Source organism: Notamacropus eugenii, chromosome 7, assembly GCF_028372415.1.
Source record: "Notamacropus eugenii isolate mMacEug1 chromosome 7, mMacEug1.pri_v2, whole genome shotgun sequence".
Classification (NCBI taxonomy): Eukaryota; Metazoa; Chordata; class Mammalia; order Diprotodontia; family Macropodidae; genus Notamacropus; species Notamacropus eugenii.
Window position 1 is genome coordinate 77200752 of NC_092878.1, and position 13837 is coordinate 77214588.

Below are 13837 nucleotides of genomic sequence, written 5' to 3' on the forward strand. Positions count from 1 at the left end.
GAATTAGTAAAGATTATGGAATCAGAAAGCATCTCATGTTGCCATGGATGGGTGGACTTGAGAGTGAATGAGGAAGCCTACTCTTTTCTCAGGGCAATTACTCACATAAAAGTGTTATGGTACACATACACACGTATGTACATGTGCATATACACATGCATAGAATGCATACACACATATATGTGTATGTATGCATACAAATATGTTTTGCTAGGAGATTAAATATAAAGCCAGGGTTGAAGAGCTGAGTTGGTAGGATGATCATCTGTGGAAGGTGGTTGACTTTTCTCCCATTTGATCCTTAGGAGTTAAATATTAGGTTCACAAGTGACCTAGGGAACATCTTCCTCATCTGTAAAATAGGGGTAGTGGTTTCTAATAGCTCAGAAACCAATTTTAGTTCATGGGCTGTATAAAAACAGGTTCAATGTGATTTGTAGGCTGTAGTTGGAGGACCCAACACATATGATTGCTAAAATCCATTCTTAGTTCAAACAATCCATCTCTTTGACGACTTACAAATATCCAGTCCTAGTCTCTCTCCTGAGTTCCAGTCCTAAATCACCAACTGCCTAGTGGACATTTCTGAATACTCATCTCAAACTCAACCATGTTTGAAACAGAACTCATTATCTTTTCCCCTAAAACACATCCCTCTTTTCCTAGTGTCCCTATTTCTATTGATAAAACCACCACCCTTTCAGGAATTTAAGTCCACAACTTTTGGAGTGATCTTTCATTTCTCACTGTTCCTGACCAGCCCTCCCCCCTGTTTTCAACAGACTGCCAAGGCTTGTCAATTATGACTCCACTGCATTTCTGGCATAATTTCCTTTGTCTCTACTAACATGGCCACAACCATATGTCAGGCTTTTCATTACATATCACCTGCTATGGTCTTTTTTAATCAATCAAACAACAAAAATTTAGGCATTTACTATGTGCCAGGTTATGGGATTGCAAAGACTAAAGTAAAAACATTCTCTGTCTTCAAACACCTTAAAGTCTAACCAGGAAAGACAACACATTCATATAGAAAGACATAGATAAAAAACACATATACCAAAAAACTTCAGGGAAAAAGTACTAGTAGCTGTGGGGTTCAGGAAAGGACTCCTGTAGAAGATGGCACCTATGCTGAGCCTTAAAGGCTTCCTGAGGGTCAGAGGTGAGGAGTGAGTGCACTCTAAGCCTTGGGAGATGGCCCCAGCAAAGGCAAAGAGGTGGAAGTATGTCTTGTGTAAGAAACAGCAAGGACAGTCTGGTTGCACTGTAGTGTATGTGAATGGGAGTAATATATAATAAGGCAATTGGAAAGGTAAACTGGGACAAGGCTGTGAAGGGCTTTAAATGTGACAGAGAGAGTTTATATTTGATCCTGGAGGCATTATGGAACCAATGGAATGTACTGAGAGTGGAAAGTGTATTGGAAAGTGGCATGGTTCAACTGCATGTTAGGAAAATCACTCTGACAATTTTGGGAAGGAGGCATTGGAAAGGGGATAAGACTTGGAGAGGAATGACCAATGAGGAGGCCATTACAATAGTATAGAAGTGATGAGGGTCTGAACCAAGATGGTAGCTATGTGAGTAGGAAGAAGATAGAATGGATGTGAGAGATGTTGTGGAAACAGAAATGACAAGATTTAGCAACTGAAGTGAGGAGTAAACTCAAATCTCTCTTCTCAATAATTCATCCTCTACTGAGTTACCAAAGAGATATTCTGAAAACACAAGTATGACAAGTATAACAGGACTAGCCTGATTTAAGGAAAAAAAAATCCAGTGACTCCATATCTGGGATAAAAAACAAGTTTCTCTATTTGATTCTTTGTAATCTGGCTCCTAATACCTTTCCAGGATAATTACACATTATTTTTCTTTAACATCTCTCAGCCTCTACCTCCCAGGGTTGTTTGTAAGGATCAAATGAGATGACATTTTAAAATGCCTAGCACAAAGAAACACAGCTGGTACTTAATAAATGCTTGTTCTCTTCCCTTCTCCAGTTTCCTGGACTTTACATTCCAATCAAACTATTTCTTTTATATTAAATTTCCCACCTCTGTGACTTTGCACAGGCTGTATTCTATGACTGGAATGTACTTCCTCCTCCTCATTATTAGCTCTTGGAATTCCTCTCTTCCTTCAAAGCCAACTCAAAAAAGCCCCCTCCTAAAGGAGGCTTTCTGGAATGTTACCCCTTCCCCATTAGTACCAAAGCTCCAAGATTACTATATATTTAGTACGTGCTTTGTATATACTTCTATGTATACATATTGTTTCCCTAGAGAGACTTGGTTTGTTTCATTTCTGTTTTCTTATGTCCAAAGACTAGCAGAGTGCCTGAAACCCAGGAGGCTCTTGACACTTTATTGAATGATTAACTTTTGATGGAATCCTAGTAATAGGTGGGACTTCTTCCATGAGGGTTATGAAAAAGGGAATTTTTCCATTATTATTATCTTATCAGTGAACACTTCTAGTAGTCAGTCTTTGTGGCATGATCATGGGATAAAATTATTTTAGTCAGAATGGGTGGGAAAAAGGGCATCCTGGTTAAGTGACTGTTTTTGGTTAAGTGGGCATCACTGACTTCCAACAAATGAGAATATAATTAACACAAATATCCTATCAAACATAATTTAATCTTCAAATATTCAGAAGAGACATCAAGATCTTGCCTCGGGTCATCATGATGAACATTAATTATCACTCCATAGTCCTGTGGGAAAAATTCAACTTACTTGAGCTTTGGGGATATTTGGATGCTGGATAAAAGGGATACTGCACAAAACTGAGCAAAAGGCAGATCTATCCTATAAACTCTCGGTCAGCACTGAAGCCACCTTGATTCACTGACCCTAGATGGAACTGACTGAATAAAACCTCAGCGGCTTAGACAAGAGAATGCACTTCCCCTCCCAAACTTGTGTGGACCTCAAAGACCTGTGAGTGTAAGAAACAACCTTGAAATGTGGATTTTCAACCTTAAGTGACAGCGACTCAGCCATCATTGGGAAAATGTGCTTTTTGGAACTAAATTTCTGATATAAATGAAGTTTGATAACTCCTTCCTCCTTTAAAATTCCAAAACTTTTTAAACTGTGATGTCTGAGGACGGAAAGCCTGCTATAATGTATAATCCCCTTCTCCTGTCTTCTAAAACTAAATGTAGTAAAATCTCAGCCATCCAGAATCCTTGAGGAATGAGAGTAGGGGGGAAGGGGAGGGGAGGGAGGGAAACAGCAAGGAAAGAGAAGGAGATAGACACGGACAGACAGAGATGGATGGGGAAGACACAAGCAGAGAGAAGAGAAGACAGAGGCAGAGAAAGATGGGTGGGATAGAAAGAGTGAGATGGGGAAGAGATAAGGGGGGGGAGAGAGAGACGGAGTAGACAAACAAGAGCGAGAGACAGGAGAAGGGAAGAAAATAAGGTAATTTACACGATAACTTTGTTGTACATTTAAAAGGAATAGTAAGTTTATACGTAGTGGATTTGCCGTTTCATGTACAATCATCTTTTTTATCATACTATATTACAGAAATGCTTATTTTATTCCATAATTAAAAATATGTCAGTTTAAAACAAACACAAAACATTTACTAAGCCCTGAGCTAAGTAAGCACCAGGGATACACAAAGAGGCAAAAGACATCATCGCCCTCATCTAAGTTTAAGTTGAACCCAGGTCAACTTCCTGACTCCATGATCAGTACTCCTTCCATAAGGAAACTCTCCCTCTTTTCCTACAGTTATACAAGTAAGCTTGTGCTAAAATCCCTGCCAATTAAAAAGACACAGCTTCCTCAAATAAACAAGTATACTTTATCTCCAGCACATCATCATAAGCATAAATGATTGCTATATGTTTTCACAGTGAGAGGGAACGACACAGCAGACAGAGGGCTGGCCTCAGAGTCGGGAGGCCTCTGGGCTCAGATACTGCCTCTGAGACATACCTTGAGTCTGGACAATTCCCTGAAACTTTTGGTGGCTCAGGCAGCTCTCCAAGACTGTAACTTGGAGCACAGCTGCTGATATGATTATAGGGAGTATCTTCACCCCTAATTATGAATGCCAATGATCACACTGCCACAGAACCGTCACTCACTGAGGTGAGTGGATACCTCAGGAGATCACTGAACTCTGTGAAGTCTTCTGACTATGCAGTAAGTGGTCCCAGAATGCTGTCTTAAAAGAAAAAAAAAAGTTCTGGGATCTACTTTCATAGGTTTTCTCTTTTCCTGCACCCTCAAGGCTTCTGAGCTTACTTCTTGCTGTTCTCCCTAAGGGTTCCTCCAGCAGCTCCCATCCTACTTCTAATCTACTATGGGCTGAGAAACCTGGTAATCAGGCTTATTAGAACTGGGTGCAAAGAGTGAGCAGGTTTATGCTTTGTAAGGCCTGGAGGGCTTACCCTAATGAGTTAACTACGTGGGTTCTACTATATAGGTAGCTATTTTGGCTCCTTGGGGCCTTCCTTCCCCCTACTTTCTTTTTTTTGGGCAGTGGGGTGGAGTTTCTTCATGTTTCCTGGCTGTATACCAGGGTAGCCAAGATGGACAGGTGATGTGCAAATAAGGTTGTGAAGTCAATAAGCTCTGATAATTACAACAATGGTGGTTTTACCAAAGGTGTATGAAAACAAAAGGTTATTGTACTCATTCTCTCCTCTGTTAGAAAGTAAGGTTCTTGAAAATAGGTAAATTTTCTTGTTTTATACCTATATCCCTAGTGCCTGGCAGCACTGTGCCTGATCCATAGTAGACAGGTAGTTATCCTTTCCACATCCTGGGGGTTAGGGGCGTAGTGGCCCCTGAGATCTGGAAAACTCAGGTAAAATTTTTTGGCCCCCTCTTCAGACTAGTCTGTATTTTTTTCTTTTATGGGGTATTTACAGTACCTTATTATAAAATTTTGGTATATTTGTGGTATTAAAAGATAAAACATGTTGATATATGATGCTATAAATATATTTTATGCATTTCTGAGCTCCTAAATTTTTTCTGCATTGTCTCCTGGCTTTTGCATGTCATCCATGGTTTCTGCAAAATTCCCCCCCAAAATTCCCATTTAATTTCTTATGCCAACCTATGACATATCAAAAGAATGATGGTGAGTCATTGTGTGAAAGGGATAACTGTACTTAATAAATGATTTGTTGATTCATTGACTGGTCACTTAAATACTAAGAAAAAAAATTTCATAAAAACAGCACAAAAACAGTCTCACTGCTTGGAGCTCAGGGGGCCATGCTATTCTTGGCTTTTTGGAAGCTTCATACACACCTCCCCTGAATTTTCATTCATACTTTGGGGATGAGGTTCAAGTAGATGATCTTAAAGGGTCTATAACTGCAGAGTGGCAAGACCAGATTCTCCCTTGTGTTGACTAAGCCCCCTGGAACAAGTACCAACTTTGCATGTGAATGTACTAAAGTGATTTTGGATATTTTTGTTTGTTTTAAATTAAAACAGCACAGAATAAAACTGGAGAATGTTGTTGATAAAACAAAAAAGCCTGGAAAGTCATCTATTTAGTCTAATTCTCTCCTTTTACAGATGAAGAAACTGAGGGCAAGAAGAGGTAGGAAAGTAACTGGCTTCAGCTGTCAAGGACAGGTCAAGAGGAAACTCATTTCGACCTTCAGATTTCACGTGCCAGGGAAGGAGGATTACTGCCATCACCAAAGTAAGAACTCATCATTTCTAATGACAATATTTCAAGCTTCCAAAGCAACCACAAAAACCTGCGCTTGCAGTGATAGAAATTTAGCGAAAGGAAATGATATAAAAGTCTACTTCTCCTACTTAATAGCATTGATTTTTCTCTAGATTTTAGCACGGGCTTAAAAGGCATAAATTACATATGGAACACAGCAGGAAGAGACAAGCTCCTTCAATTATTAATAACTCAGTGCAAAGTCATTCATGATTGTGCAAGCCAGCTGCATTTACTTGGAGATGGCTCACCACTGCAGGGGTTGTCATTACAGGATACCAAATGCTCAAAAGGAGAAATCAGCCATCCCAAACTAGTTGTAGGCAGAATTTATAACTATTGCCTCAAAATCATTCATTAAAGTGAAACAAGGGATGCATTTTAAACAGCTGCATTTTTTTTGTTTTAGCTAAATTTACATGTAAAGATGCTCAAAATGATCATACATTAGCATGAATTAAAGTCTCTTGATTTTACAAGCTTATAATACTTTAAGTAATATGGTTGAACAAAACCATATGCTACTAATCTTCAAAATGAACCCGGTATTAATTCTCTTGTCAGGTAGAACTGAAAATACTTGGCAAAGAAGAAATCATAATAGTTCAGACCAAGAAAGATCAATGCTTCCTGTAACTTAATTTGGGGTTGGGATAGCAAGGGAGTGAGGTTGTTATTAACATATTTTTATAAGGAAGTAGCCCTTTCCCTTTTAGACTACAAGCTCAGGAGTAGGCACTGTTTCATATTTTTGGTATCCCGCACAGGTCTTCGTATAACGCCTTTCACATAGCAGACATTAAAGTGTAATTCAACAAGCATTTATTCCATACCTGCTATATGCCAGACATTTTGGTGGTCGCTGACAGTAAGACAAAAGTCCTGCTCTCAAAAAATCTATAATACAATGGCGGGAGGGGGAGAAAAAGCATGAACGCAGGAAAGTAAATAAAAAATAGCCACAATTATGTGTTCGATGCTGAACAAATCAATGAATCTTCTCCAACAGTTAATTATTTGCATAATTAATTTATAACTTAAATGTTTACAAACAGTAAATCTCTAAATCTTATGTGACATTTGGGTTTGGGCTGATGATGGATATAAGGAAAGAGTTTTGTCATTCTGTACGTATCTTGTTTGTATGAGGCTGTTTGTGTGATGTCTTCTTCATTAAACTGTGAGCTCCTTGATCGAAAGGTCTTTGTATAATAAATGCTTGTTGACTTGTGATCTACTCAGTGCTAGAAGCAGGTGAGTTATTATTATTGCCTCCACTTAGTGAGCACACTGGAGTTACTATCTTTGAACTTTCCTCTTATTGTTTAGAGCCAAGTCACCTACTCAAAGATTTACTTGGAGGGTCCAATCCTTTAGTGGGCCTAAACAAATGGGCCAAAATCAAAGGCTCATTGAAGCAATAGTCTGATGGCAGGCTAGTCTCTCCAAGAGCAAGTTCTGTCTATTAAGAATTAGAACCAGGAAGATTTGGGAGAGATGAATGGATTAGGAAAACTGACAAAAAGGTCACTTAATCCCTAACGAATGGCTTTGCTCAATTCTGGGGTAACAAACCCAGTATTCTACTTGGGACATATCTAGAAAGGACCATTTCTTAAAACAGTAATTAGAAAAAAAATGTAAAGGCATTAATAGCTAAAAAAAAAAATCCCACAAAAAGCAAGACCCCAGTGGAAAGACAGAATGAAAAATGAAACATAATGAAGAAAAATCCTGAAGAGGTTAACTGAGGAAGAGAAAATAAGAAAATATTATAATAGGTAACTTTTTAGAAAATTAAAATATAAAGCTTTTTTTAAGAGTAATTTTTATGGTGTTGTCCTTTCAGTTACGTCCAACTCTTTTTCTTAGTAAAGATATTGGAGTGGTTTGCCATTTCCTTATCCAGCTCATTTTAAAGATGAGAAACTGAGGCAGACAGAGTTCAATGACTTGCCTAGGGTCACACATTTGAACTCAGGTCCTCCTGACTCCAGGGCTGGCGCTTTAACCAACCTCTTCTCCACCTAACTGCCCCCATAAGCAGTTTTAGAATTCTAAAAAGTGTTAGAAGGATGGGTTCTTTTCAACTGGTTAGTCCAACTTCATATAATCCAGTACAATCTTAGCTGAATCTTATAAGCTTCCATGCCTAGAAAATAAAGAAGTTATTTTAAATTATCCTTAAAGGCCCTTCTAATTCTCTTTTACCCAGGAACCCAGAGGGTCTTTCCCTCCCAGTCTGATTTTTTTTTTTTTTTGATTAAACGGTCCATCCCTTGAGTAACTACTTAAAGAGGCCTATTCATTGAATGGACGTATCTCACTCAAAGTGAGAATCTGATAAGACCTCAGCCTAAAATGGCCAAGGTACCCCACTGCATGGTGGGTCATCTCCAGCTGTCCTGATGAATATCAGGCACTGCATCCAGGTGGCTCTGGGGGAGAAGTGAGGCTGATGACCTTGCACAGCCCTCCTTCACTCAAATCCAAGTCATCTGCAAGTCATCATCTTGATGTCATGGTCCTCTTTGAGAACTAAGGACAAACACAACCATACAAAGCTCTAGGTAACAAATCACACATTCAAGAAGACAGTAAGAAGAAGTTATCCTTGGCTAAAACAGAGGTTGCACTTTAATAGACCTTCAAAAGCACTAGGGGCTTTGCTGTAGTACTTTCAAAATGGGCTAACTCCAATTGTTTTTTTAATTGAAAAACTACCTACCTCCCAATCTCTACAATGATTCCTAAAACAACAACAAAAGAAAAAGAAAAACGTAACTAGATCAAAACATCATAAACAAAAGGGTAATTAATATTTTTGTTCTTCACCAGTTGTTATCTTGAGAGGAAGCCTTCTGGCTCAAGTTTCAAACAAAGCAGAACAAAACAGGAGAACACAGAGGGACTACACAGGGGCTGACTATGGGCATACATTTGGAAGATGAGGTGGGACATTACGATATATCATATTTTACATATGAAAAGTTTGGGTAATGGCTTAGAATTCAGAATAATCAGAAACAGAAAACATAATGAATGCTGCTTACATTAATTATGCTTAGTGGAAGCAATGGGTCTAACCTGGGAACCTAACCCCATAAATTTTTCCTCTACTTCTGTCTTACTGCTCCCTCACCCCACCCCAGCCTTGTAGAAAGTATTATTTCTTATGACAGTAAGAATAACAGTACATTATTAATATGCTACTCTATTAGTTATTCATTAGCATGTTAATATACTGCTATGGTAATAATAATAGCTAACATTCATATCACACTGTAAGGTTTGCAAAGCACTGAACACAACTTCTCATTTGGTTCTCACAACAATTCTGTAGGGTATTATGAAAGTGCTATTATTACAATTTCGCAGATAAAGAAAACTATGGCAGATAAGTGACTGGACCAGGTTTATATGGCTAAGTGCCTGAAGTAAGATGCGAACTCAGGCTTTCTTGACTCTTGTCAGTTACAAGGAAATTGTACTTGGATTAATTTTTTAAAATAAACTGTCTCTAAGTAATGTCTTCTGTTCATTTTTTTGGTAAATTTAATTTCTCTTCCTACCCCACTGAAAAGCCCAATTACGTCTTCTTGAAGACAGAATCAAGGAGACACCAGGTAAACTGGAGACTGAATTTAAAAAACAGGCCGTGAGTTACTCTGGAGTCAGGAAGATAAAGGGCAGGAACTTTTTTTTTTTAAATTTGATAACTGTATTCAAACACAACTGGTTTCCTTTGTAATCCTTTGTATGATATTTTATGCATTTTAAACACCTGATTCTATGAAGGTGTTCACAGGCTTCACCTGACTACCCAAGGGATCCATGATACAAACCCCCCCTGCACTACTACATCTCAGACCCAGCCTGATAAGGAAGACTGAACTAACACCTCATTACTTTTTTAGGAGCAAACAGGAGATATCATGGAAAAACAAAGAAAATAGACAAATAACAGGTCTTAAGGTATGGGATCAGCCTCCTTATTGCTCTTTTTTTTTTTTTTGCTCCCTTTTAACAATGACTTTATAAACTAGTTTTACTGATTGCAGGAGGGCCTGGGCTTATGATCTTGGTTGATGCACTTGGAGTTTATGTAGCCAAGAAGTTTTCTTTGAAGACAATAGAGGAAAATATTCTATATCACACACTCAAATTGCATGCAACGTCAAAAGGGACTGATTGTAGAGAGTCATTTTATTTTAATTTTGTAGTGTAGTTTGGAGTAACTCAGTTCTAAACTACTCTACTGGCTTCCCTACCATGTCTACATCTGAGCCTAAAGAGACATAGAGTATTTCCCACCTAGGTTCTAGGTAGCAACTAAGTAGGACAAGTAATCCAATTTAAACCTTCATTCTCCTGAAATTCGCTAAAACTTAAGTAATAGACAGAGGGCAAGTTTGTAGATGGGGAGTAAGACCAAGTTGTAAGCTACTCTTATGATAAGGTTCTTAACTTTTTTTGTCACAGACCCTTTTTCAGTCTGATGAAGCCTATGAACACTTTCTCAGAATAATGATTTAAATAATTTGCAGGAAATACTTAATTTCAGGTAGAAGCTAGTGAAAATAAAGATTTCATTGTTTTCTTATTCAGATTCACAGACCCTCAAAAATACCCCAATACCCCAGGTTAAGAGCCTGCCCTACCTTTTCCAAATGAAGGACTAGCTCCTGCTCACCCATCATCCCACCAGTGACTCTCCATCAACTGACCCCCCCCTCCACCTCCAGTCCTCAAGTGACTTGACTCCAGAGTCTCCTAGGTCAAAAATAACTTAGACAAGGGCTAGAAGTTGACTAGTCCTGACCCAGAGGTATCAGTGAAGCTCCTGAATACAGAATTCTCCAGTGATGATTTTAAAATATTTGAGACCTCTTCATCTCTCCAGACGTCAGAAACTCTTCCTCTCCTATTTTGCAGTGGTCTCTGCTCTACCCAGTGTAACTGCTGTAACACATTTGACTGAGAAAGGTATGGAGGACTCAGATAACTTAAGGCTGAAGGACCTCAGGAGTTGTTATTTTGAGCATAATGTGTTATGGGGGAATATACTCCCAAGCAAATTAAAAATAGGCAGATTTCACATGCATTATGATAGGCCAGTACCTGGAGCTATTGTGTAAAAAGTCAACAAAGTGAAGTCAATTACACTATTGACTGATACGCTTAACAAGGAGGTTTTACATCATAATTATATGCAGAAAAATCCAGCAAACACAAGCTGGATAATGATTGGCTAATAAAATAACACGTCATCTGTATCAATAGCAGGAGTTAAGGTAAACAAACGTGGCCCATGACACTAAGCAGAGGGAGAAAAGCCCTTTCACAGAGAAAATGTTTTTACTTAAGAATAAGCCATTTACACAAAGATACATTCATACAGAGATATGCTCCATCGTGAGAAATAGAGCAGGAAATAGGTCCTCAGCTTCCTCCCCGAATTTGCTGAACAAATTGTTTACAACCACAAGAGTCCTCGGTCCCTTCTGGGTGTGTTTATCTGAGGTCCCAGAACAATTCTGACCACTTATTCACTCCATCTCCTTTATCCCTGCATCCCTCACCTCCCACCCTGCCTTTTAATTTTTCTTAATTTTAAATGGTCTTGAGGTTCATTTGACACACCGCAAAAACAAACACATTTAAATTTCAAAAGGGAAATAAAATGATGGACTTCCAATTATAGCTGTTATGAAAAGAGGTAAATTAGGATACTTTTCAAGTACTTCCCAACGCAACTCTTTTGGAGACAGAATTTCAGCCATTAAAAACTCTACTCTAAGACATAGTATATGTGTCTTGGGTTCTGAAACCCAAATTGTATGTTTGTCTTGGATAATTTAACTCCAAATAAATAAGGTCTGCCATTCAGCCAGGTTAAATCTTCCCCAACCAATGGGACTCAGAATGGTCAAAATCATGGGCAGAGAAAACTGGAATCACTCTTATTTCTTCTGTTTCTCTTCAGATTTCCTGACATTTATTAAGAATGAGGTGCTTTTTAACAGTTTTTGTGTCAACACTTTCAAATACTCTGCCACCTCTCAACCTGAACATTCTCACTACTCCAAAGCAAACACGACTAGAGACACTGATTATTAAAACCTGCAAGGAAGACAGGATGCAAAGGTAACAATTAAAACCAGTAGGGTCTAATTCAGCTTCTGCTGGAGGTCACCTTTTTCTCTACGTTTTGAGAAAGGCAATTTCTTGTCTGGATTTCCCTCATCTTCCTTGATCAATCTTCCTAGTAAGAATGTTATCTTGGATCAAATTTAAGAATGATCAATACTGTAGCAGAAATCTATGTTTAGGTTTTGTTAATGAAAATTGATAGATGTTATTAAAATAGCCCAAGGAAGGAAAGAGAGAAAATGAGGGGGGCCTAAAAAATGTTTTATAACAAAAGAACAAGAAATCAAAGGCCATTCACAACCTAAGGCAGGAACATCAGTAACCCTACTTTATGGAGCAGGATTAAGATCATTAATCTAAGGGTAAACATGACCTATGAATAGAGAACTAGAAGAAAAGGGGCTGTCTGAGCCATGTTTATTTTCAAAGCAACCCAGAATTATGATTACTAGACATAATACAGGTATCTTTCCAATCCTTACTCTTCCTCCTCCCCATTACCCTCTTTCCTTTTCATATCCTACTCTTTTCTTCCCTTCCCTTAAAATTCATGTTATTATTTGTAGAGATATAGGTCTTGAAATCTCATTGGTATGGGGAGCTCTTAGGTGAGCAAACTCCCTTTACTAATGCAGGCTGGCACCTTTCCTGCAACTTAGGAGCCTTAAAAAGTCTCCTAGAGCCCTGAGATGTTAAGCAACTTGTCTAGGTCCTACAGCCAGCATATTTCAGAGATGACAGTGAGACTTGAACCCAGGTCTTCCTGTGTTGCTGAGCACTCTAACCATTACACCAAGCTTCCTCTCTGTTATTCTTTATACTATGGCAAAACCAGGTATAACCCTGGGTTTCAGAAGACCTCAGCAATCACTGAAACCCATCAGTATTCTGAGCTACATGAAAACCTTACACAGCAGGATGCACACAAAAGCAACCACGCTCTTCACAGTTTCAAGAAGGGATTTTTCCAATGGGTCAAAAGAAGCTCTATGAGGACAAACATAGTCCACCAGTGTAGAAGGAATACAGCCGTACAAGAATGGCTGGAATAAAGTATTATCTGACCTTTATCGATGCTTCTGAAAGGAAGTACTTCTCACAGATCTCTGCTTCTAAATCTTCTCAGAGTAAGCATATATGACTTGTTTAATCTCCCTGTATTTCAGTTTCTTCAATTTAAAAGATTAGAAACCCAAAGATCTCACTGCCTGAAAAATGCATTGGATAAACCTTCTTTACACAAAAAGTATTTTCATTCTAAACATTGAGAATTATTTTAACCCTTTAGGAAAAACACAGATAGATTTGCTGGTTATTTTTTTGGTGGTTATTTTTCTCCTATGCAACTGGATTTCCACTGTGGAAAAAATCAAAGCTGCCTTTAAGTCTGTGTTGCTGACTTAACCCATAGGTATAACCAATCAACATCATCACCATCACTTACCTCACAGCAGCCGCCATTCCTATGGGGTGGATTGGCAGTGGTCTAACTCCAGGGAACATACCTCGACTCAGAACCCGGGCTCCATTTTGTATTACTCCTGGAGGGACTGAAAAAGAAAAAAAAATACAAGATTTTAAAAAGAATGCAGGAAATCAAGTATCAAGATTTTAGGTCAAAGGCTTAATAAAATGTTGATAGCTCTGAGAGGCAGATTCAGTTAGGCAGGTCAGACTGAAAACTTGAGCCAAAGTAGTGCTGCCTGCCTAGGTCAAAAACAATGTAAGTAAGAGACAGAGATTTGTTTTTCTTTTAGTAACTGGAATTTACTGAATAGAGAATTTTCATCTTTGGGTAAACTTTAGTCAAGAAACAAAACTTAATGTCATTATGTTTGCCTGATATACTCTTAGTCAGAAGTGAGCATTTCCTTATTTTAAAATAGAGTCCTCTGGCCTTGATCAGTAATAGTCAACATTTTCCCATTTTTTACACTAACACAGCCAATAGTGGAAA

General features: G+C 38.4%; 1 protein-coding gene across 11 annotated transcripts in view; it reads right to left on the reverse strand.

Annotated features, from left to right (window-relative positions):
* FOXN3 (forkhead box N3) overlaps positions 1–13837 on the reverse strand; it is a 511610-nt gene that overhangs the window by 8481 nt on the left and 489292 nt on the right. For all 11 annotated transcript variants that reach the window (XM_072622993.1, XM_072622991.1, XM_072622984.1 and 8 more), the window contains one exon: positions 13325–13430. In XM_072622993.1, coding sequence (XP_072479094.1) covers positions 13325–13430 — 106 coding nt within the window. The remainder of the gene's footprint in view (positions 1–13324; positions 13431–13837) is intronic.